The 24,735-nt window shown below is 53.6% G+C and overlaps 6 protein-coding genes across 6 annotated transcripts; 2 read left to right on the top strand and 4 right to left on the bottom strand.

Annotated features, from left to right (window-relative positions):
• Positions 1-1,925: 1,925 nt before the first annotated feature.
• GUITHDRAFT_114343 (hypothetical protein) lies at positions 1,926-3,591 on the bottom strand (the record flags this gene model as incomplete). Its single annotated transcript, XM_005826537.1, has 2 exons — positions 1,926-1,961; positions 2,095-3,591. 2 exons carry the CDS (start codon positions 3,589-3,591, stop codon positions 1,926-1,928), a joined length of 1,533 nt encoding a protein of 510 aa, XP_005826594.1.
• Positions 3,592-9,248: 5,657 nt separating this feature from the next.
• Positions 9,249-9,776, top strand: GUITHDRAFT_114342 (hypothetical protein; the record flags this gene model as incomplete). The annotated part of the gene is made up of 4 exons (XM_005826536.1): positions 9,249-9,408; positions 9,456-9,501; positions 9,551-9,608; positions 9,669-9,776. The coding sequence occupies 4 exons, from the start codon at positions 9,249-9,251 to the stop codon at positions 9,774-9,776; spliced, it is 372 nt and encodes a 123-aa protein (XP_005826593.1).
• Positions 9,777-11,080: 1,304 nt separating this feature from the next.
• GUITHDRAFT_143390 (hypothetical protein) lies at positions 11,081-11,711 on the top strand (the record flags this gene model as incomplete). Its single annotated transcript, XM_005826535.1, has 4 exons — positions 11,081-11,258; positions 11,391-11,436; positions 11,486-11,595; positions 11,647-11,711. The coding sequence occupies 4 exons, from the start codon at positions 11,081-11,083 to the stop codon at positions 11,709-11,711; spliced, it is 399 nt and encodes a 132-aa protein (XP_005826592.1).
• An 875-nt stretch (positions 11,712-12,586) lies between these two features.
• GUITHDRAFT_160003 (hypothetical protein) lies at positions 12,587-13,971 on the bottom strand (the record flags this gene model as incomplete). Its single annotated transcript, XM_005826534.1, has 5 exons — positions 12,587-12,940; positions 12,988-13,157; positions 13,502-13,673; positions 13,722-13,821; positions 13,955-13,971. 5 exons carry the CDS (start codon positions 13,969-13,971, stop codon positions 12,851-12,853), a joined length of 549 nt encoding a protein of 182 aa, XP_005826591.1. The 3' UTR covers positions 12,587-12,850.
• Positions 13,972-17,241: 3,270 nt separating this feature from the next.
• Positions 17,242-17,556, bottom strand: GUITHDRAFT_76281 (hypothetical protein; the record flags this gene model as incomplete). Its single annotated transcript, XM_005826533.1, has 1 exon — positions 17,242-17,556. One exon carries the CDS (start codon positions 17,554-17,556, stop codon positions 17,242-17,244), a length of 315 nt encoding a protein of 104 aa, XP_005826590.1.
• Positions 17,557-19,936: 2,380 nt separating this feature from the next.
• Positions 19,937-22,419, bottom strand: GUITHDRAFT_114338 (p450 superfamily protein; the record flags this gene model as incomplete). The annotated part of the gene is made up of 14 exons (XM_005826532.1): positions 19,937-20,005; positions 20,317-20,346; positions 20,447-20,486; positions 20,531-20,578; positions 20,633-20,695; positions 20,744-20,826; positions 20,881-20,922; positions 20,971-21,054; positions 21,101-21,145; positions 21,193-21,264; positions 21,352-21,390; positions 21,447-21,497; positions 21,546-22,282; positions 22,413-22,419. The coding sequence occupies 14 exons, from the start codon at positions 22,417-22,419 to the stop codon at positions 19,937-19,939; spliced, it is 1,410 nt and encodes a 469-aa protein (XP_005826589.1).
• Between the last annotated feature and the right edge of the window lie 2,316 nt (positions 22,420-24,735).

Below are 24,735 nucleotides of genomic sequence, written 5' to 3'. Positions count from 1 at the left end.
AACCGATGGAGCCGAAGGGGGGAGGAGGAGGGAGCTGAGGATCGTCGTCGTCCTATGTGAAGTCAGCAAGGTGAGTGGGAAGGAGAAGGAGGACGCGAGGGAGGGGATAGAAGGAAGGGGCAGGGGGAGGGAGAGAGCGGAGCAGGGCTATGGTAGCGATGGAGACGGAGAAACAGATGGTAGGAGCAGTTGGGGGAGGACAAGGAGGAGAGGAGAGGAGAGGAGAGGAGAGGAGAGGAGAGGAGAGGAGAGGAGAGGAGAGGAGAGGAGAGGAGAGGAGAGGAGAGGAGAGGAGAGGAGAGGAGAGGAGAGGAGAGGAGAGGAGAGGAGAGGAGAGGAGAGGAGAGGAGAGGAGAGGAGGGGACGGGACGGGACGGGACGGGAGAGGAGAGGAGAGGAGAGGAGAGGAGAGGAGAGGAGAGGAGAGGAGAGGAGAGGAGAGGAGAGGAGGCAAGGGGAGGCGAGAAGAACACAAGGTTCAGCAACAAAGTCCTCGAGCTAATGAAGTTACCAAGGGCAGATTGTAGTCCTTCATCGTGCATATCCTGCCATTACCGTCATCAACTCCATCCTGATCCGCTTCACTACCTCTCCTCCTCACAGCTCCCTGCACCTTCTTTCTCTCCCTCCTCCTTCCCCTGCTTCCTCCTTGTCTTTGTCCTCCAAACTCCTTCCTCCTCGTCCTCTTCTCGTCCTCCTACTCATTCCCCCCGTCCCCCAAATTCCTTCTCTTCCTCTCCTTCTCTTCCTTCCTGCTGCCTGCTCCTCCCTCCTCTTCCCTCCCACTCTCCTTCTCCATCATCCTTTCTATCCTTCGACGATGTTACAATCTATCATTTCAATGCAGTCTTGTACATTTCTTGCTCACCTCAACAGAAGCAGTTTGTCTCTCATTATCATCTACAATCCATGTGTCATCGCGACAGGACGTGAGAGCAGGAAAGGCTGGAAAACCTGTCATCATCGACGAGACATCTCTCTTCATTTCCGACATGATCTTGCTTTCCTGCACACAGAGCAAAAGATTGAGCAGTGAAAACAGGATTCAATCATTGAGAGAACAACCACTACAAACAGGAACAAATGCAAACAAAAAAGAGGAGATGAAAAGAAAAAGAGAAGTTCCGAGAAAAAAGAAATGACAGGAAAAAACAAAGAATGTACGAAACATCATGTCACAACCTTGTCTTTTATAACCTGCAACAAGTTACTGACTTAGCCTAATGCAAACAGTCAAGTCAACCTGTTGCATGTTTGTCAAAGTAGATTCTTCAAGTTCTTGCTCAGCCCCTGCCCCCATTGCTCTCTCTGACGATTTCGATTCTCCTCCTCCTCCTCCTCCTCCTCCTCCTCCTCCTCCTCCTCCTCCTCCTCCTCCTCCTCCTCCTCCTCCCCCTGGTTTGGCTACTTCTCTTGCCTTTGCCTTCCTCCGCCTGCCTGTGGGAGGGCCAACAGGAAATCCTTGATTGTTCAGAGGCACCCCAGTGATATCATCGAAGCAGACAGCACCCTGCGTTGGGTTGAGCAGGAGGAGCAGGCGGAAGAGGGAGGAGAAGGAAGCGGAGGAGACAGACAAGGAGGCGGAAACAGGGGAGATGGAGATTGAACAAAACGAGTGAGAGGGAAAGGCGGAAGAAGGAGGATCGAGGGACAGAGGGAGGAGTACGTGGAGGGAAGGGGGAGAGAAAGGTTTGTGAGCTAAGGGAAGGAGATATAAGGAAGGAGGGAAGCTGGAGGTTGGTTGAGAGGGGGAGGAGGGGAGGAGGGAAGTTTCACCGGAGGCAACGCAGGATCGTTTTCCTTGGTCTGATGTGAAAGTTTTCCACGGCGATTGAAGTGCAGGAATCCTTCCAGGGGTAGAAACTGAGCAATCGAAGACTGTCACAGGATTTCGACCCCATTCATCTCCCCTCCTCGCTCTCTTCCTACTCCTGCTTCTGCCTGTGCTTTTGCTTCTCCTGCTGTCACGACACAGCAAGCATCATGTCTTTCATCCGCCTTCTTGTTTTCTTCTCTCTCCTCCTCCTCTCATTCTCTCCTTCATTTCTAGCTACCAACCACTTCATCCCTTCTCCTCCCTTCTCCTCCCTTCACCTGCTCCGTAAACTCGTTGATCTCGCCGCTCGCATGCTTCTCCAACTGTGCCTCCCAGTGCTTCTTTCTCGCATAGCACGCTCTCCGAATCCTCATGTCGTACTCGATGAAGAGCGGGTGCGAAGAGTTCTCCAGCACGTGTCGTAACCGCATGTGCACGTCATACCTGACCTTGGGCAGGTCCTCCTTATGTGTCACCACAGCAAACTCCCCTGCTACGACATCGCTGCGAGTCATCCCCTCTTTCACAGCCACCGCCTTGACCCTCCAGTCCTCATATCCTTTCTCCTCGAAGAAGTAAGGCAACGGTAGCGAGAACGGCCCCTGGTACTTCTCCCACGACAGCTCGCAAGGGGTCTCGTCCGCATCCTCTACATTCCAGTAGTAGTCTATGCTGGGCCAGAAGGTGTAGTAGATCTCTGCTCCTGGGGTCGGGCAGGTGATAGAGATCGGGTCCCAGTGCGTGATCCTGGTTGCCCCGTCCTTCTCCCAGAAGCGGGGGTGCTTGCCTCCCATGGGGATCAGCCGGGGAGTCGCCACCTTGTCCTGGGCCTGTTGAGGAGGATGCATTCGGTTATAGACGATCCAGTGTTGGCGGTACTTGTGCGACTGAACTTCTGAAACCCTCCTCCACTGCTCGTCATGCGCTGCTGGGACGTTGGGGAGCTCTAAATTTGCATCCCGCACGCCAACAAGCGCCTTGTGCAGCCCCTGAGACAAGCTGATGTTGAGATGAGAGGTCCAACGCCATCCGAATCCCTCCAAGCTCTCGTTGTAGGTGGGAGGGTTGAGAATATGATCGACACGGTTGAACAGCACGTCGTCCACCTCGATCGACGCTTCCTGCATCCAGAAGTAGTACACCCTCCCGGTTGAGTTCAGCCCGACTCGGTAGATCCTCGCTCCAGTCACAGGCTCTCCCTTCCAGTCCATCAGCCTCTCGATCCAGCCGTCGCCGGAGAGGAGGAGGATGTCTAGCTTACCGACGGAGGCTCGATTCGGTACGCGGGAGGTCCAGTGCAAGTGCCACATGCCGTCGTCTTCATGCTGCTCGATGGTGAGGAGCCCTCGTTCTGTCAGAGGACGCAAGACCCCTCCCTCTTCCTCCATCTTTCCTGCCTTGAACTCATCAGAGGGCAGCACCGGTATCTCCTCCTCCTTGTTCTTCTCCTTCTGCACTCCCTCCCTCATTGCTACAGTTTCTGCCTTGTCCTCATCGATGAACAGCAGGTGGTCCGTGAGGAGCTGGTCGAGCTCGTGTGGGTCGATCCTCTCCTCCAGGCTGCTCTGGAACGATTCACTGAAGTCCGAGTACTCCTTCCCTCCTCGCAAGGCCAGTATTCCCTTCACTTTCTTCCCCGCTCCATGCCGGAGGAAAGTTCCCATGCCCCTTTGCCCCCCCTGACTCCTGACGGTGCAGCATCGCCTCCCCATGGTGGAGCAACCCTGCGCAATGATGCACAAACAGAGGAGACGCATGAGCTCGTTCGCTGGCATTCTTGGAGCAAGAAAGGGACAGGCGAAGAAACAGTCAAGCGCAATTCATCTTCTGCCCTTCATGGTAGGTGGAAAACAAGTTGATATCCAGCTCACTCGACAAGACTCAGCGCCTTTGTGCTGCGATGAACATAAGTGACTGAGAGCAAATAACAACTCTAGCAAGGCAAACCATGCACTACTCTCCTTCGGCTTGCAAGTAAATCTTTCATCTGGTGGCCACTTTAAGCCTCAAGATCATATCAAACTAAATCTACACTGATATCAAACTAAATCTACACTGATATTCATTTCTTGCAGCGAGCCCCCTAGCTGTGTCCAAGTTCCATCCAGCGGGTTCACCTGCTCCTGCTCCTGCACCTGCTCCTGCACCTGCTCCTGCACCTGCTCCTGCACCTGCACCTGCTCCTGCTCCTGCACCTGCTCCTGCACCTGCTCCTGCTCCTGCTCCTGCTCCTGCTCCTGCTCCTGCTCCTGCTCCTGCTCCTGCTCCTGCTCCTGCTCCTGCTCCTGCTCCTGCTCCTGCTCCTGCTCCCTCATCCTTGATCCTTGATGGATCCATCAGACCACCTCTACCTTCTGATTGGATCATCTTAATCATGCTGTTATCATCATGTTATCTTTCTCTTCATCTCCTCCTCGTCCTCCCCCCCCTCCCCTCCCCCTTCTCCTCTCCCTTCAGCACTTGCATTGCGTCTGCCCCCACTGATCCCTAGAGGTTACCCACCCTACTTTGATTCTGTATACCCTACCCGTGTAATTCTTTAAAATGTTTTGAGTACCCACGGTGATACCATGTAATTCACTACAAAAGTACCCCTTACAAACTACCCTTTTGATATCTGACCCTATCCATAAGAAGCAACCACCCCTGCTGGTTCCGAAATGAAGGAAAGCAGCGAGCGAGCAAGCGATGGAGAGCGAAGCTGATGGAAGAGAAGAGCAGAAGACGATGAAGGGAGAAAATCCATGAGAGAAGGAGAAGCAGCAGGGCAAGGCAGGGCAGGAGAGGGCAGGAGAGGAGAGGGGAGGAGAGGGGAGGAGAGGGGAGGAGAGGGGAGGAGAGGGGAGGAGAGGGGAGGAGAGGGGAGGGGAGGGTACGGTAGGGGAGGGGAGGGCAGGCAGACGAGATGGATAGCGAGCGCGAGTGAGGGAGGGAGAGAGGAAGACAATAAGAGGAAGTGAGTAAGTCTACTTGACATGATCTGATCTGATCTGATATGATCTTGATACGAGAGCAAGGGATCTTGCAATCCGTTCATTTTGTGGACGAACTTCTTTGCGCTAGGCTCGTTGTCAGAGCAATATTTTATCTCCACTACTAATGCGTATGGCTGTGCTTTGCTGGATCGAAGTAGCAACGACGACAAAATCCTCTGCAGACTGTCCATGCCTGAGCAAGGGACCGGTGGCAATGAATATCTGAAGCTCATCTCATAGATTCAGGAAGATGAGCTGATAGTCTTCCTACTTCATGTGAGTTTCACTCCAACGAGCAGAGCCGATGTGTTCGTCTTTCACTCTGTGAGATGTTGCGATCCCCTTGCATCTTCTAGCAATTTAACTTGTGGTAATTGATAACCTCCACCTATCGTACATCAAGCACCTCGTGTCCTCCCCTCCTCCGCGTCTTCTCCGCGCCCTCGTCATCGTCCCCCTGCTGCCTCCGCTTCCCTGTAGCCTCTTGTGCCCTCGACCTCCTCGCCACCAGCACGTTGCTCAGCACGTCCCTGCAGGCAGGAGGAGGACTCCCGGGAGGAGGAGGGGGAGGGAGGGGGCGGGGGAGGAAGAGGGAGGAAGAGCTTCGGGAGGCTTTGCGAGAGGTCCAGGGAGAGACTTGGAGGATCTTGATGGTAGAGCGAGGGGGGGGAGGAGGGAGGGGGAGGGGAGCTGCAGACATGAGGCAGGGGGCTGAGGGGAGGAGGGTGAAGGGTGTAGCCAAAGGAGGGATGGAGGAAGGATGATGTAGGGGACGAAAGGATGTCAGTTTACAAGTAGTGGAGGAGTTGCACTTCTGCAGATCGTAAGAGGTGTGTTGTTACAGAACTGATTTTGGGCATGGAGGGCAGGGCCCATGGTGAGATAAAGTCTAAGTGTGCCTCTAATTGAGAATGAGAAGGGTCAGGGACTGTCCTGCAGGGTGCAACTGACGACTTATGCAAGCTCATGCTTGCTCCCCCGATACAATCTCCGTGAAGTAAAAATGAATGACTGGCCGGCTTATCAGTCATGCAGTCCAGTCGAACAGCAAAAGATATCGGGGAGATACTCCCCTGCTCTAGCACACCCCAGCCCCATTCCCCCAGCCCCATTCCCCCTGCCCCACTCCCCCGATACGGGACCTCCATCCTTCTCCCGTGGTTCCTCCCTGCTCCTTGCTCCGTGCTCTGCTCCCTGCTCCGTGCTCTGGTACCTGCTCCCTCTTCCTCCATCGCCCTGCCTCATGTTTGCAGCGCCTTCTCCCCCCCCCCGCCACTCCCCCTCCCTTTCCCTCCTCCTCGCTCTACCATCAAGATCCTCCAAGTCTCTCCCTGGACCTCCCGCAAAGCCTCCCGAAGCCCCTCCTCCCTTTCCCTCTCCCACCGCCTCCCTGCTGCCGCCGCCGCCGAAAGGACACAAGAGGCTACAGGGAAGCGGAAGCAGGAGGGGGACGGGGACGAGGTCGCGGAAAGACACGAGGAGGTTGATGTGCGATAGCAGTGTGGGTGGGAGGTGCTGTCAAGGCAGGAGAGCGCTTGAGGACAAGACTGATATGCGAGGGCCCTAGCAGGTCACACCGCAAACTTGTCAAGGTAAGGGACAGCAGTGGAAGTCTCTATCACTCCTGGTAAGAAGAGGAGCAGAAGCTTGTGAGTCCAGCACCGCTAGTAAAGTACACATCACTGCACTAGCATCGCTAGTAAAGTACACATCACTGCACTAGCATCGCTAGTAAAGTACACATCACTGCACTAGCATCGCTAGTAAAGTACACATCACTGCACTGGTTTGACCGGGTCAGCCAGCCCTCACTCGCTCTCCCTCCTCTTGCCCTTCTGGTTAGAAGCAGGGCCTCATGGAGCTTGTGGTTGTGACACAAGTGATGAGAAAGGCGACAGGAACACATTCAAACGCCTCGTCTCCTCCCGTCCTCGTCTCCTTTAACTCCTCCCCTCCTCGACGACCCGCTTCATGCTCCTCCTCTCCGCGTCCAAGGACGAGCTGCCTCCGCCTCCCATGATCGTCGTGCGGAGAGGAGTGAGGGGGAGTAGGGACATAAAGGATGCCTGATATGCGGGATGAAGAGAATCACGAGGGAGTCACGCGACAGATCCGACTAATGGAGAGCATAGCTCGAGGTGGGATGAAGCCTAAGTGAGCCTCTAGTGCGAGACGAGAAGGGTGGGACCTTCAAGATCCGAACAATCCAAGTGCAAGCACGTCAGCGTGACGGCAGAGATACAAAACGAGCTCTTTTGACGTCGGGGAATTTAAAAAAAAGTCAGGTAGGGGTGTCAGGATAGTCTCAGAGTAGGGTGGGGGTAGTACCAGCTAGTCGCAGGGACCTTTACGGAGATAGACAGCGAGATTGATAACACATAAAGACCTGAACCCCCTTCACGTGATTTCAATCCTCCTCCCTTCCCTCCTTCTCGCTACACCCTTCACCCTCCTCCCCTCAGCCCCCTGCCTCATGTCTGCAGCTCCCCTCCCCCTCCCTTTCCCTCCCCCTCGCTCTACCATCAAGATCCTCCAAGTCTCTCCCTGGACCTCCCGCCAAGCCTCCCGAAGCTCTTCCTCCCTCTCCCTCTCCCTCCCCTCCCCTGCTGCTGCTGCTGCTGCTGCCACCCCCGACGGACAGCTGAGGCGGCCGGGATGCTGCAGGGACGTGCTGAGCAACGTGATGGCGGCGAGGACGTCAAGGGCACACGAGGCTACAGGGAAGCGGAAGCAGCAAAGGGACGGGGACGAGGAGCTTGATGCGCGAGGTATTATCAACGACCAGCACTTACGTTGAGTCTTGTATGACAGCCTTGCTACGCTCAAGCAGGCAACCTCACCCTCGTTCACATCTGCCCCGCTCCTCTTTAGTACCGCTTGCTCGTGCAGCACTACCCCTATTCCCTTCCTCGGCCTGTATAAGGATCAGCCCCTTCAGTCAAAGGGGTCTCCTCTCCCTTACGCTGGTCTAGCACCGCTAGTATGACATCATCGCACCTGATACCTTTGAGTGATGAGCAACCCTTGAAGCCTGGTGTTCAGCATGGCCGGGTTGTCGGGGATAGCAGCGTCTCTCTTCCTTGCGCTTCCTCCTGCCATCGGAGCCTTTGCTGCCAACTTGCCTCTTGTGCGAGGGAGGAAATAGGAGCCAATACAAGTAGGGCCCTCAAGGTTGGTCGAGCCTGCATGCTTTGCTGTTGTCAGCATATTGTGTAGGGTTGGAGGACGAAGAGTGGGTGTTGAGAGTAGAACTTTTTTGCCGAGGAAGAGTAAATTTTTCATGCTCACCCCAAGATTGCATGGAATAGAGCTGATTCACTCTTCCCCTGAGTCACACTTGGTTCTTCCTTCTTGCCTTCTCGTTGCTGATCTCTGATCTTCTCTCTTCCCTCCATTGCTAAGTTTCATCCACTTCGACAACCACGAGAAGAAGGGAGAAGCGTTGGCAGCAAGAGCCTCTTCTCAGTGAGATCGTCTTATGGTGTGTGTGCGAACGTTGAACAGAATTGAAACCAAACTTAAGTCAAATGAAACCATGTAATGATATGACTAGGTGGATACATCTGAATCCAAAATTGTATACTATTATGACGTCGAGGTACTATCAAGGCAGGAGCCTGGGTCTCCCCCGCTCCTCAGGGTGATGTGTCAAGAGCACCGGGCCGTGACAGGGCCTAGGAACTTGTACTATGATGATCAGCCGACTGTCACCGTCGCTTTCTTTCATTCAGTGTCACTCAGTGTGTCGTTTACTACCGTGGCTGTCACGGTGGGCCGGCACTGGCCGCGGCAAGCCTCTGGAAGTGACTGACTCAGTGACTCCGTGGTCACCTGGCGAGGCGCTGAACAAAGTTGACCGTGACGGAGTCACCGCTGACCCGTTCAACGGTTTTTCGCGGCCCGGACGCCGCCGTCAGTGAACGGGGGCCCGGCCCGCCATGAGTAGTGATGCGCCGGGCTAACGGCCCCGGCCGCCGGTCCTTGTAAACTGGCCGCTGTACAGAACGGTCTCAGACAACTTGAATTCATGTGCGCCCGCGGCCTCAGTGCCGCCGGCGCAGTGCGCCCCACTGCCATTGCCGCCATTCGGAACTTGCCTCAGTCCGTGCCACGGGGGCATCGGATCCGCGAGTCACGACTCGAACGCGGCCGCCAACGGTGAGCCGCGTCGGAGTCCGGCCGCGGCCGCAACAGGCTGCCAGGCCGGCTGCACTTAGTTACTTCGGCGGCCCGGCATGGCATCCGAGTCCCCGGGCCGGGCCCAAGTTCGCCGGTCGGACTGAGTGACTGAAACTCATTCAATTGACGTCCGACCGTCCTACGGTAGGCACCTGCCAGGCTGCTAGTAAAAGTTAACATTTTTTTGAAAGCGGGATGCCAAAATTCACCATGTAATTTCAAAGAAAAAGGATTTAGTTTAGGTGAATCTCGAAAAAGCGGCGCAAGGCTCAGTCGTCATGGGGAGCAGCCAGGAGCCTGGGATGGAGGGCTGGAGAAAAGGCGGCGGCGGCGGCGGAAAGTCCAGCGGCAGCAAGACAGGAGGAACAGGAGCAGGAGGAACCAGCGGGTCATCAATAGGAGGTGACATCGGCACCATAATCTACATCGTAATTTTTGGTACGAGACTGTTCTACCCGCTCGCTCGCCTCGCTCACTTGCTACAGTTACGATATTTGTCGTTGGTAGCGTCTACATGTACTACAAGAGGATGTGAGCACTCCTGGTCTCGTTCAAGACTTGCTCGCCTGACATGCTTCAGCTACTTGCCATCTCGGCGTGCGAGTCAGCAGGTCACTGACGACGGCATCCCTGTCGCGGTATGCTCACTCTTGCTCTGTTGTCTGGACGGCGCAGATCTCCCTCACTCGAATGTTTAGTATCCCGATGTCAACGGGGAGGATCAGAGCGTGCCTGCCAACGTATTCGAGCTGAATCCGCAGCAAGCTCACGCCTACATCGGCCTAGACCCTCCTAACAAGACCTGAGAGTGCGAGAGAGGAGGGAGTGGGTATGGATCCGATGTTCTGACCATGCGAGCAGACGGCGTCGGGTGTGTCGATGTACATGTGTATCATCAGCCGTCAATACCAATGGCGAGGGTTGGGGCGGTGGGAGCAGGAGCACTCCCGCAGGAGCAGCCAGCTTGAGCGATAGCGGGGTCAACTCAGACATTTACGGACTTGTCTGGTACCTTGTTGGCAAAAGCTGTCAGTAGGAGGTAGGAGAAGGAAGGTGGAAGTTGAAGTAGTGCTGTGAGGGTTGGAGAACCATAGCACTCTGATAGAAGAATGCAGTCATTCTCGATCATGTTGCAACATAGTCAGGATCATCGATGGGACAGGACACTGCAGCAGCCCTTGCACGGTCACTGAGCAGTTCACAATCGGTGCCGGTTGTGACCGACTTGAACGAGCTTCTTCTCACCGTCCTGGTCCTCGCCTACAACGTCTCGGTCCGACCATCGGATGGTACCGTGACTGCGTTGCAAAGTACAACACGGTTACACTTCCAAGGAGTCTTGAAGGCTCACCGACTCGGACGGACTAGTTCAACGGTCACCGGTTGCATGACAGTGAGGGCATCATCGGATGCACTGACGGTGTCGGACAGCCGAGCGGCCCGGCACCGGTCCAATACGCAGTGACTCAGTTGCCGCCCGCCGCGGCTGATGTCAGACTGTGCTTGTTGTTACCGTAGTACGGTCGTCTTCCGTGAACGGTGACCACCGTCGGTCTGCAACAACTTGGCCCAAGTTGTGCCTGCAACTGAGCCTGCCTTCCGAAGTTCAAGTCCGAACTTCGGAACTTCCAGTCGCCGGCGACGGACTGTTGACAGTGTCCGGGCCGCCGCTGACTCAGTGAGTCGGGCGACCGCGCGGCCGGGTCCGCGGCCCCCGGAGACCGGCCCGGGCGGCCGTACGGTAGCGGCCCCCGGCGTCACTGTCACTCCGGTAGTCATGAGTACTACGGTTACTAGTATCTTCCGTTGTACTATTGAAAGGCCCGTCACTATGGCCGGGCATATTTTAAACGTTATAAATAACTTATTTTTGTATGAGAAATGTTATAAGTCTATCAAGAGGCCTGGTAGGAAAGTTGACAAAATTAAAAGTAAACCGTTCGTCAAGCCTAGTAATTTTGAAATCATGACCTCAATTTGTAAGATAAAGATTAGTAGTTCAAATGTCCTCGGACGATTCCAAAGAAGATTTTCAAATTTGTCGAGTAAAATCCTGTTTTGACCTTTTAAACCATTGTCAACCCTGCCAGGTCGCGAACTTGAAGGGGGCATGTCGGGGACTGGGATGGAGCAGACTATGTCTTGGTTGCGAGGAGGCAGCAGCAGCTACAGTGGCGGCAAGTCCAGCTACAGCAGCAGCAAGGGAGGTGGCAGCAGCAGTTCATCAGGTGGTTACAGTACTGGGGGTACCAACACTACAACAAAGATCGTCCTCATCACAATCGGAGGTGGGAGGCTCTGCTAACTGACTGCTCGTTCCTTCTATGAATCGCCTCTACTTTCTCTTTCTCTCACTCGCCGCTGCCTGTTCTTCTATGACTCGCTTCTGCTTGCTCCTTCCATGACTCGCTTCTGCTCAGTGGTTGTGTGGGTTATGATCTCGTCGTGGTGGATCTACAAGCGGGTGTAAGTCCTCTGTCTTGTTGTTGACGAGCGCGTCTGTGACACGTGTCAGCTACTTGCCTTGGAAGGAGACGAAAGATGCTCAGAAGCAAGTGGCCGAGATGCAAGCTGCCGCCGACAACAAGGTCGAGACCGTGGACACTGGCAACCTGCCCATCGATGGTGAGAGCAAGGGGAGAGTTACTGTCTCAGGGACTTACGAGCGCTTTGCAGTGTTCGAGCTGGACCCGCAGCAAGCTCACGCCTACTGCGGCCTAGATCCTGCCAACAAGATCTGAGTGAGGGGGTGGAGGGAGTGGGTGATGATCTGACCACACTGCTGGAGTACTTGTGAGCGTGGAGCAAGGAGTGTTTGTGTGTTAGAGGATATGATGTTCGGGTGTATCATAAACCGTCATTAGCGATGGAAGGTGGGGTCACATTATACTAGTACCTGATGATGACCGTTGAGGGTGCATGGCTCGAGGCAGTAGGCAGCAAGTTAGTTTTCAACGCCCTGCCATCTCTTGTGTAGCCTGTGAGCTCGTCCCTCCTGGTGTTTCCCTCCCGTTAGTGTTCCGCCTGGTCAACCTTTCTGTCCGATATAAGTAAAGATGACTAGTTTATTAGTAGAGATGACCGTACTAGCTTATTAGTAGAGATGACTAGTTTATTAGTAGAGATGACTAGTGTATTAGAAGCGATGATTTGTGTATTAGTAGAGCCTCTTTTTGATCACTTTCCGGCCTTCCGATCGATCCTAGCCACCGAACGACATGCCACTCGTGCACGGGCAGGCGCAAATCGCAGACGTGTTCCCTCTTCAGCCCTGCTTTTGTCCATTCTTGGAACTTCTCCTCCATCCAGGCGCTGTTCCTCCTTCTGCATCTTGGCTGCGACTAGTCAAGACAAATTTCAGGAGCGTGCGTTACTACAGGGAGATAGGTTGAGCGTAGACTCGGAAGATACAAACGATGAATGGCTGGCTGCCGAGCCAGATGACAATAAGGTACATGACAGGTTATGTCGTTTCAGAACGACATGTTGGCCGCTTTGCACTTACAAACCAACGAAGTGACAATTTGTCATGGGGCTACTCAAACGTGCTGACGACTAGAGAGAGATCCGACGTATTGAAGAGAGAAATAGGGGGAGTGGGCAGGGAAGGGGAACTAGAAATCATTCTTCCATTCACCACAAAAGCGCAACTCTACTCAAACAAACCCTTCGAAAACTAAGATGAGCAAGAACCTGAAAATGTACAGCACCCAACTAACAAGATTCCCACATCCCAGCAGCTCCACAGGCAGCTCGAACACCTTAGAGCGATGCCTCACGTTTGCGGTACCGACGGCAACGAGAACAAATCACACGCGAGACAGGTCAGTATACGCCCCTGTCACATGCGACTTGTCTCGACCCTGGGATCTCGTCATGCTCATCGCATCTCTCTGTCCTCGCGGACGAAGATCATGCGTCCCATGAGCTCCGTCTCGTTCAACTCCTGGATGGCACGCACCGCCTCCTCCTGCCATCACTGTGAGACGCTCAGACAACAAGAGCAACACATCGTACAGGGGAAGAGAACTCGACAAGGCCGCAACCCTTGGACCTTCCGTCGGGACCTGTCATCACGTCGGCATGGAGCACGTTGCCTGCTGTCCGCATGTGATCCTTCAGGTCTTGCCACTTGCACTCCCATGACAGATTGCCCACATACACTCTGCGGCCACCGGTACCCATGCCTGCTTCATGCGTAAGAAGGACACATGTGCGTGAAGGGTCGCTACCTCCGGCAAAGCCACCAGCACCTCCGGCACCGCCGGCACCTCCGGCACCGTAGCCTCCTGCAGACCGACCACGGAAGCCGGAAGACTTGCCACGGAACGAATTATATCCATCTCCGTTGTAACCTTCACACGTCCCAACTCAACACCGCTCAGAATTGTCTGCGATTGATACCTCCTCCTCCTCCTCCTCCTCCTCCTCCAAAGTTACTGTAGCCTCCACTGGGAAAGGTTGTCGTGGCAGAATAACCTGAGAATGCACCATAAATACCCAGCTCCATCCTAGACTCCACCAGCATTACCTCCCTTGAAGCCCTCCCTGTCCTCCCGGACAAAAATGAGACGGCCCATCATCTCAGTGTCGTTGAGTTCGGCGATGGCACGCTGCGCATCTTCCGGGGAGGCATACTCCACGATGGCACATCCTTTCGACCTTCCACCAGCCTCGTACATGATGTCGGCATGGACAACATTCTGGCAGAGGGGTCACTGGAAAACCACGGATGCAACAAGTCTACGTACGAGGTTCTGGTTGGGCCCTCGCATGTGATCCTTCAGGTCCTGCCACTGGGCGTCCCAGGAGAGGTTACCCACGTACACACGGCAGCCAAGGCCAGGGCCCCTACAGGAGCAGAGGTCAGGAATGCCGTAAGCACTGAAAAGAGCTCCCACCTCGTTGCTGAGTAGCCGGCGCCGCCCCAGGACTTGCACATTTAATCAGACATCGTGGCCAACAGGCGTGCCGTCATAATCACCTGGTATCCTCTAGCATCTTCAGAGTAGCTGTTCATTGCGTTTGCAACATCGTCAAGCGGCATATCCTGGCAATAAGGCAACTCATCCGGACGTACACGAGAATGCTCCAGCGGCATGAGGGCGGACAATGAGCTCGGGGGGAAAGGAGGGGAGCGCGTGTAGGAGCAGACATCGACAGCTTTTTGAACATGCATGGCTTAACATTCAACACGACCAAAATCACTGAGCAGGAAAAAGCAGACAATCTTGGTCGGGATGTTCGACCAACGCGAAACATGTAAGGAGCAGGATGCAAGCAGGTGAGAAGAAGCATTCCCCATAAATAAGTGAAGCATATCCATCCTTGTTATGACCAAAACATTCTCAAGACATAAACACCCGCAATCCCGGAACATGCACCGTCGAGTTTAGATTGCAGGGGGCCATGACTCTTTCGCTTTCAGTGGCTGGGGACAAGTAACCAAGCCCCTTGAGGAGGAGGAGGACGAGGATGGCAAGCGTGTTGAGGTTGATGAGAGGGAGAGGAGAAAGGAGGAAGCAGGGGAGTCGCATGGAGCGAAGGGCATGCCGAGCTTCTTTACCAGGTTAGACGCCATGGCGACAGCGGACGAGGCGCGGAACACATGTAAGATTAAAATCAATTATAGAAGTACATTTCCGGAGGTACCATTTTACTTAACAGTACCTCTTAGCCACTCCTCTATGGTACAAATAAAACGAAATAGAAAACTCATCTTAGAAACATGTACTGAAATACCCTGCATTTAAAAACATATAAAACTTTGCAGGTATTTTAAAGTTTTGAGTCCCACAGCCCTTTCAGTATACGCTGAACACCCCTTGCAAATGAGGGTCAGGGTGGCCCAAATTAAAATTTTGACCTTGTTTTTGAGCATTTTACATGACGCATGCCTAAATAAAATAGTTTTGAAAAATCGTGATGGTAGCGATATTAAAACCCAAAGTAGAGAATATTAATAAAAAGAAAAAAAAATACTGCCCCAAAGGCTCCTGTAGTATGAGATAATCAAGAAAGACGCCCCAATCGCTGCCCTTCCTCGAGTCGCGGGCCCGGCCCGGCCCCCGGCCGGCGGCCGCCGCCGAAAACTCCGTGACTCAGGCAGGCTGCCAGTGAGACTGAAGGCGGCTCACAGTTCAACGGTTTACTCACTCACAACTTACGGTATCTACTGACTGAGGTGCCCGGCAAATCATCATGGTTGAAGCCGAACTCCGAGCGATTGCCTCGTAAGCGCCGGGCTGATGCCATTGCCAGGGTCACGTGACCGTACTCAGTACTAACTTGAACGATTCTGAAGCCTGTGAAGCCCGGCGACTCGGAACTTGAATTGAATCAGGCGCCAGCAAGCCATAAAGCTTCGAAAGTACTGTACTATGATGATACAAGCCGGCGACCGGGAATACAGTGACGCTGCCGCATCAACGCATTGGGTCCGCCGAACCAGCCTGAGGCTTGCAGGGCCCCTGGTGTGGCGGGTCAGATCCGATCATCGCTTCCCCGCAGGCTTCTTCTCCGGCACTTCAGACTTGGGCTGCTCGGGTTTTGTCTCAGCCTCGTCCTTAAGGTACGACCCGAGGCTGCAGCCAAAAAGTTAGGGGAGAAGCGAGAGGAAGCCAACTGAGAAGAGGGGGCAAGGCAAGGAAAGCAAGGAAAACAAGGAGGATGCGGATGTTTGTTCACGAGGACATCAGTGAAGGAGGGAGGAGGAGAAGAAGGGCGCAATCGTTTCACCTGTCACAGCTGTTGGGTTGTGAGTGATTCCCATGGCCGCTGGTGTTGTGTTCAGAGTTGCTGCAAGACAGGCTGGATCAGAGGGCGAGGAGGGGAGGCCCTTCAGTCCAACACCTTTGGAACATGTTGGGAAAGATGGAGGACAGCGGAGCAGAGATAGGAGGAGCCGTCGAGTGATCCAAGAGGATCCCTGCGAGCAGAGTTGTCAGCTGCGTGAAGTAACTTGAGAGAAAACAGGTACCGAGAGCTGTTCCGGACATGGGAGGTGAAGGAAGGCTATCGCACATGCTGGTGATCGCAGTTCTTGCATCGGATGCTGGTCGCAAGATATTCAGAGGAGAGGCAGGAAAGATATACAAGGCAAGACGAGCTTACTTGAAGTAGCATGGCTGGATCCAGTGCCGTGCTGCCAAGCAGAGAAGTCAGGGCGATGTGACATACCATGACAATGTGTCAACTCACGGACTGTGAAGATCCAGGAGGAGCTCCTCCGTTGAGGAAGGTGGACCAGAGGTTGAACCCAGCCTGGCACCGCCTTGAGATCGGAAGCTCAGCTCAAAACATGCTTGCACCTGGGTCGATGGCGGCTGGAGCCCACAACTATCTGTTAACAAGGCGTGTATCGTGTTCTCAGTGGCTGGCGGCGACAGGCTGAAGTGTATCGCCTCTGTTCATGCGCATGTGAGCCAAACATCGAAAAGGCCCTCAGCGGAGGCATACCCATGGGAGCGGCTGAACTGGCCGGTGGGATCGTCTTAGGAGCTGGGAAAGACAGTGAGCAACCAGCTGGCTGAATCCAGCCTCTAGCCCTCACCATTGGCTTGCGCCGCCTGACTCTGAGCCATCTTGCATATTCTCAAGGCCCTCTGGGCAGTTTCAGACGACGGGAACTCCAACTCTGCGGTCACGCCGTCGGTAGACACTCGGAGAGAAACCTGCAGCGCATGTCAGAGGAAGAGGGGACGGCATTCAGCCACAGCCTCACCCCCTTGAGAGGATACAGCAGCTTCCCCTTGAGCTGCGGTTGCGACCACAGGGTAGACCAGTGGACGATCACGAGGGTGTTGCCCTTCACCTGGGAGGAACGACAAGCTGTCAGATACGATATCCTGCGAGCACAGCTCACACCTCAGCAGAAACCGTGCAGTTCTCTTCGTCCGCATCTGCGTTGCCTTCCAAAGAGGTCAGAAGCAGCGGGGAGGGCTGTAAGTCGCCACCATTGGAGTAGCTGGTGTCGTAGTGGCTCGAGTTCTCATTGGAGACTCTGATCACGCTAGCCAGTGCCGAGCTTGCAGCAGCCATGGTCGCGTTGTTGATCCTGTTTGTGTAAAATTTAAGGAAGAAGCTTTCTCAAGCGAATGGGAAGTACAGAGAGGGCTCCAACGTTGAGATTGGAGTCGGCTTCAGCTCGCTAGCCTGATCCTTTCCCATGGTCATCTTGAACACTTCCAGCTCCTCATCACTAAGAAACACTGTCTTGTTTCCAACAGTGTAAGGTTTTCGCTGAAGAACCAGCAAGTTAGGACAAACACATCATACACAACCCAGCGGACTCACTTTCAGCTCTGGTACTGGTGTCTTGCTATCGCCGTCACCCGTGGACTGTCCGCCTACATTCCACGATTCTTCTGTTTGCACTTTTCGCATCGTCCTCTCCAGACTTTTTAGCTTCCGGAAAGGCCATCTGGTGATGCCGTAACTTCTACACAGCTTCTTGAGCGATGTCAGGCAGATCCCTAGTTCCTTGGCCACTGCCTTCTCCGGCAGATGAAAGTACTTCGAGAGCTCGTCCAACTTCACCTCCTTGTTGAGGATCGGGCCCGGGCTGCTCGATGTGCTTGGAGACATGTTGGCAGTGGAGTGGACAAGCGTTGGACCAGACGCCTTGCCGGTCATTTCCTAGACGGCACTAGACACTGTATGCACACGGGAGTAAGGGAGTCTCGGGCGTTTGCAGATCTCTGTGCAAGTGTGTTTCTAGTAGGCGTGTCGATGCGCAATCATACAATTTCTCCAACTAGTGGATACGTTCCTTGCCCTTGCTCCAACAGCCCAGGCTCGCAGTCTCAGCTTCAACAAATCATCATGTTCACGGAGCCCCCCTGCCGATCGACGTGGTGATTCTAAAGCTGAAGGAAAGCTACACAAGTTCGGTCTGCTCCAGTTCTTCCCTCTTCAAGAAACCTTTGAGGCTTCAGAATGCCCCGTTCAGAATAGTTTCAAGGTGGAATCGAACTACCGAGCAAGCACACGTTTCAGCGCACAGTTTTGACTGCAAATGCCTTGTCGACCACGAACAGGAGCCCTGGAAGTGAAGGCACACAAAGAGGAGAAGGGATAAGAACCAGTTAGAGGACGAGGAGGAGGAGGAGGAGGAGGATCGGCCGACAGGAGCAGGAGAAGCGACTACGCTGGTGCGCTAACAACTGCGGGGTGCATGGAGTAGGACTGGGGGAGGCGGTGGGGTCTAGGGATCCTACAACGCCCTAGGGGATTGGACCTAGGATCCCTAAGGGAATACAAAGTCCCTCTAAAAGAATTTTGAATTGATTTTAAATACAGTTTTTATTTGTGTGAGAGAGTTTGTTTTGCAGTAGGGGAATGGAGGGTTTGATATGGAAGTGTACTGAAGTTCTCTACCAAATTCAATAGATTTTAAAATACTCCAAAACTTTATTGTCTGATTAGGGTACAATCGATTGTGCTACTCTACTGGAATTTCCAGTAGCTTTTAGTAAAATGACATTTATTATTTGTACCTCTTGTTTACATGTCCGGCTTACTTGTAGCAAGTTATTTTCTGTCCAGTAATTTCTCAGTATAATTTCAATAATATATATATTCATGTTACTTTCACGATGTACTGAATCAGTACCAAATCCATAATGGCACAATTAAAAACCCAAATAGCCGAATGTACCCGATAGAGCGGATTGGGGGTAGGGGTCCAGGAATATTGGCAGAGGGTAGGGGGTGGTACTCAGTTTCTTGGCACAAATTGTGCCCAGTGGTAATAATAATTCCTGTCCTAACGGGTAGGGTTCTCGATAAGTCCTTTCAGGGGGTGGGTAACGGACTAAGTGGTGGAGGTGGTGGGTTGGAGCACTTGGTTGTGTGGGAAAGAGGGGTAGTCTACCATGAAGGGGTAGCATTCAGGGTACGGGTACTGTCACATGTGGTATCGATGTGAATGTTGGGTGGGGTAGTGGGGACATGATACCCGAGTCCCAACCCACTAGATTGGAAAAGAACCCCTACCCCCGATTGAATTACCCTACCCATGAAATAAACCAAGAACTCCCTTGTTTAACCCCTCCTAATACGTTGAAAATCATATCCACCCCTCCTTTACGATCAAACCATCGCCACATAAGGACACCACCCACCCACTTCCCCAAGAAATGATCACCCCTACCCCCTCTATTCCTTCAAAGAACCCCCTCGTGTAAACGCTGCTCTCTATGTGGAGCTGTAGCAGTACCAGGGTCTCTACAGCATTACATACTCACACTACCCCACCTCGAACCTACCCTGCTCGTCACGTCCATTTTGAGCTGACTTCTAGAGGGGTAGGGTATAGGGGGTAGATGGATACGAATAAATCAGGGTGGTTCCATTCGAGGGGTGGTGCTAGGGTACCTCATCCGAAGTATAATTTTCATGACTGGTGGGTAGTGAATGGGAGAGGGTAGGGGTGGGGTAGGGGAACTCATCACGTCAAGAGTCGCGCGTCTCTTGGAGCCGAAAGCCGAGGGGTCGTGTCACGTGACATGGAAATTGTCCGGCCATGTGACTTCCGAGTTCCGAGTCCAGCCCGACGTGCGGCCGCCCGGCCCGGCCCGGGCCGGGGCCGGTAGTTGACTACTGGGAGGACCGTACTGAGCCGGCCTCCGAGGCTCTGAAAGTTGAGTTTGACCCGGACCGGCCCCGCCGGCGGGCCGACCGGACACTCGGATACTGAAGCCGGGGGGCCAGCAGCAGCCTGGCCGCAGCTCGGAGCGCCCGGCCGCGCCGCCGCTGACTCCCGGGCCGCCGGGGCCGCGGCAGTGCCACGGTGCACGGTGGGCCCGCTGGCAACCGATCCAACGAGAGTCTTCAGCTCGGTCGGAACTGCCTGAGTCTCTGCGAGCGGCAGATTGCGGAGAATCTGAACATTTAATCATTCACTGACGTAAATCACATGACAGAGGGGGCGGAGCGAGTCGAGCCCCGGGGTACATCCGATCGATCAGTCGATGGGCAGCTTGCGACGGACATAGCGGATGAGGCAGGGATGCTTGGGACCAACAACAAGAGCCTGTCAACTAGGTTAGAGAATGTTATCACGACTCGAACTTGTGATCAGATAGGAAGGCACAGAAACACAGAAACACAGAAAACTGCATCCGGCACAGAAAAGTTTCAGGTCAACAAGGGAAGAATGAAGCCGAATATAAATGACAAGAGCGCAATACTGGCAGACAAACACAAGTCCTTGCACATATGGCGTCATGTATCAAAAAAAATCTCATGATTGAATGCATTCGCCCAAACACACAGATAAGTGAAAATCAGCTCCATCGGAGCAGGGGTTACACAGCTAGTCGCCCCAACACAGATGCGTCTTACCTCGTAGTTGGGTGAAGGCAAGGGTCCAACCTATCGACAAAGAGTCACAAAACAGATCCGCATGGACGAAGATGAAGCATGGAGCAGAGGAGGAGATGAAGGAATGTGGAAGCAGGATTGGAGCACATACAGCTTCCATTTCAAAGTTACGGAGGAGGTAAGCCCAAATCCTGCAGTGGCTCAGATGTGACCGGAGCAACAAACATTGTCTCACGTCTTGATCTGGACATAGGCGAAGTGCTCGCCTAAGCAGCGGTGGCGCCTGCAACGATCCACTCAACGACCAACATCGTGCCATGAGCCCGGGCTGACATACCCGCCACCAAACCCAAGCCAACCATGAGAGAATTTGCGATGCTCCTCCCTTGGCTCCAAGAAGCTGAGAATCAAGTTAGTGGAGGGAGAAACAGCAGTGCAGCATCTCTACCGGAAGGGATCGAACGAGTCAGGGTTGGTCCAGACGTCTGGTCGTCGACCAGAGAGCGAAGGAGAGAGGAATATTACATCTCCCTACCCACATGTGTCAGGATACCAGGACAAGACAAGATGCGTTTGGTGCAATACCTTGGGGATGGTGTAATCCTTGAACTGCCTATCTTGAAGGACCTTCACTCAACGATTAGACTGGACCGCAGCGCTCAAAGTGGGCAGCACCTCTCGCATGACAAAGATGAGTGGTGGCTGCATTCTCAACGCCTCCGACACTGTTGCGTGCAAAAGAGACATGTTCTTGATCGCCTTGTGGACTTTCAGAGTGTGTTGAGACCAACGGGTGCGACTCTACCTCATGATCAATCACTTTTCCAACCTTCTTTTGCTCTTCGACAAGCTGAACATCAAGATAAGTCCCGGTTGAATGCAAAGAGAGATCAACACCTTCGGGATGATGTCCTTCTTATTGTCCAACATGTACAAACCAGTCCAGGACGAAGTTACAGACGAAGTGTGCTGCCAAGAGAATTTCAGTCAAGGCACCATGAGGGCATAACGGAGCAGGAACGCGTGAATCAAAATGGCTGCGGCTGAGGCAACTACCTGTCCCGCAAATAGCAGAGCGATAAGCAATCCGGTGACCTACAACCAAATCCTGCATCAGCACATTCTGCGGACAAGGCAAGAACAAATCACACCTCGTGTGCCGGCAGTTTGTCACCATTCTTGTATGTAGCATCCATGTAGACCTGAAAAGCATCACGTTGGTGCAGTTGCGCTGGTAGGCAAATATTCACCTGAAGCACATCATTGTATCGTTTGTTCTCTTTCCTACGTTTCTCAATAACTTTCTGGAAGAGTGCCACCATCTGTCTACGGGCCTTGTCTCTCCTGAAATGCGCCGGTATGGGAAAATATGGGGCAAAGAATGAAATTGGGGTGCAGCCCTTATCAAGAATCGCGTACAGCTCTGAGACCTCCTTGTGCAGCTCGCTACGGATCTCTGGACCCATCAGGCATCTGGAAGCCGTTAAGATGATGAGCTCGGCAAGGGCGGTGTAAATATCAACGACTCCCTCATCTCCCCACGAAGCAAAGTATTTCTCAGCCTCATCCACCATCATCGGCACATACTGGCCGATCGCCGTAGTGTGCAACGAGTTGGTTACAAACTTGATCTGCTCCGTCCTCTTCTCCAGATCCGCATCATACACCACACCGGGGCCGAACAGGGGGACACTGAACTTGTATGCCTGCTGCTGAGACAACTCGTCATCCCTCGCTCGGCAGAAGTTCTCCTGAGCATCAGGGCCGCACATGAACGTCAACCTCTTTCCGAGCACATACACAGTGAAGATATCCCCATGCACGTCCTGCGCTCGACGTGCCATTTTCAGAGGATCCGAGAGGAACTGAAGGGCTGCTCCCAGCAGGGGAACATGAAGTCCTTCCCTGTACACTGGAGGCAATTTTCTCCCGCGATATTCGAGGTACTGTTTCAACCGCTTCCACAATAGCCATACGCCACCGACGCCTGCAAACCAGATCAGGACCAACTCTATCATCCACTTGCATGTGAGTGCACGACATATTTGGTGTGAGGATGTGATATGATATATCATAAACATAGACAGGCATCGCCTACTGGGTGCACAACACCTTACGGTCCATGGGCAAGAAAAGGACTGTTGAGCAGTAGAAAAAGGATTTACATATCAACGAACAAGGAGCGTGTAAATCATATTGTGAAAGTTAAGCTTTTGTTAAAATATGAGGTCGGTACAGATGAAGATACGAGAAGAGATAAAACCGGTCGTCAGCGCAAATCCCTGAAAAATGGAAAATCGATCCACAAGATGACTTCAACGCGCTGAAATGAGTGCATACAGCACAGTTCTGGCGTGATCACGTTTGGCACGCATCAATACATTGTATGTGTACATGGGGGATGTAGTTCGGTTCATGCTCCTCCATCTTCAGGAGGTCAGACTCCACGCGGAGATAGACCACAGTACATAGAGCAGAGGAGACTCGGGGAATAGAAAAAACGCGCGGTAGAAAGGCAAGGGCGAAGCAAGAGAGGAGTGGGGTAAGGTCAGCTGAAGCAAGAAAGGCGGAAGCATGCTCGATAGGACCAGCAGGAGCTGCCATGGTGGGGGAGTACCGGCTACGGCGACGACGATGCGCATTGCCGCTCGTGGCCACAGGCAGAGAGGAGGGGGTGGGGTATTTTCATCGGAAAAAGAACGGGTACTCATAGCATTTGGCGGGTTGTGGGAGAGTTGAGACAGGTAGGGTGGTCATTGTTGAGTGGCTTGCAGCAGAAAGGGTGGGTACTCAATTGAAAATATTGGGGTGTAGAGCAGGGACAGCAGGGTACTGCAGTATCACGGGGAAGAATCAGAAAAGGAGGGGTGGTAGTCCTAACAAAGTGCGGGTCCTCAAAGCAGAGGGAAATCAGGTGGTAGGGTTCTTGATCTGGATCATTTGAGGGGGTAGGTCCTTTCTACACGGGTACTTCTACGGGAGTCAAACAGACCATATAGGGGTAGGGTACCAACGCAATAATTTTTTCCTAGGGACAGCAATCTCTGGATCCTGAGGGGTAGTGAGGAATATACGACTAGTGCGGGGAGAAGAGGGGGTAGGGTGATCAGCCCATGTTCTGGGCTAGGGCTGGTAAGGGATTGAGTAGGGGTATATTTAACTACTATCACAGCTGAATTGCGGGGTAGGGTACAAGCACAAGGTACACCCTTTAGTGAAATTGCAAGGAGGGGGTACATCGAATCTGTGACATCGGGTGGGGGTCCATTCAGGATCTGAAGCACCGGGTGTATGTCTGGGATTGATGTAGGGTAGTCAAAATTCAGAGGGGGTAGGGTAATAGAATGAGGTGTTAGTAGTGAGACGGAAGGGACGGATCCATGTTCCCTCAGGGTAGTGGTCAAGTAGGGGTGCAGACACGTATGTTTGATTAGAGGGGGTAGGGTATGCAATTTGTCGTGGAGTACATTGATAACACCGGTACTTTACCATTGAGAAGAATGGGTGATTGATTCCATAAGGAGGGTTGCCTAATGCAAGGGTGGGTGGAAACAGCTACAAGGCCTTCATTGGGGGTGGGGGTGTTGTGAGTAGGGGTGTACAGCTAGTTGCTGACGGTTACATCATTGTTGCTGACATCCAAGAACGTTACGGCCGGGCGGGCAGACGCCCGGCGGGCCCGGGCCCGGCGGCGAGTCTGGCTCCGTACCGATCGGACGGTCCGGGCTCCCGAGTCCGGGCCGGGCCTGGCACCCGGCCGGCACCCGCGGCCGGAGCGGCCGCCGGCTCCCGGGGGACACTTGGATCGGACTCGGCTGCCCGGCCCAACTCAGTCCGAAGCCTGACAGATAGGCCGGGCTGCCCAGGCCGGGCCGGGTCACGGGTCCGAGTCACTGAGTTTCGCCGTGACTGATCCGGCGACCAAGTTTCTCAGAGTCTTTTACTCAAAGTTGAGTTAAAAATCAGTACTGTGGACAGGAGTTTCTGCAGGAGTTTCAGAGGAGTTTGCGGCTGAGTTTGCGGTATTTGTGGCTCCGCCATCTTCTGCGGTCTTGAAGGAGACCTATGATGGCAGCAGCCGCTCCAGCATCCCCGTGGCCGATGGTGAGAACGACAAGGCGGAGCAGGGGAAGGGAGAGAGAGGGGGGGGGGGGGGGGGGGGGGGGGAGAGGAACAAAGTGGAGGGGGTTGAGGAGGATGAAGGAGCAGGGCGAGGAGGAGGGGCCAGATTAGAAATAGGAGGTGGGGCCAGATGGAAAACGGATTCCCATTGAGGGGGAGATTTCCTTCAGATTTCTATCGCAGAGGCCAACAAGATTTCTCTTGAGCATACAAGCCCACTCGAATTGGAAGAAAGAAAGCTCCAAAATCTTCTGGTGCCTTGATGCCTTTACAACGTGTCTTGTTGTCTTTTCTTCTTGCAACGTGTGTTGTTATCTT

The sequence above is a fragment of the Guillardia theta genome (genome assembly GCF_000315625.1).
Source record: "Guillardia theta CCMP2712 unplaced genomic scaffold GUITHscaffold_74, whole genome shotgun sequence".
Taxonomy (NCBI): domain Eukaryota; class Cryptophyceae; order Pyrenomonadales; family Geminigeraceae; genus Guillardia; species Guillardia theta.
Note: the sequence above shows the minus strand (reverse complement) of the source record. Positions and strands in the feature narration are given on the sequence as shown.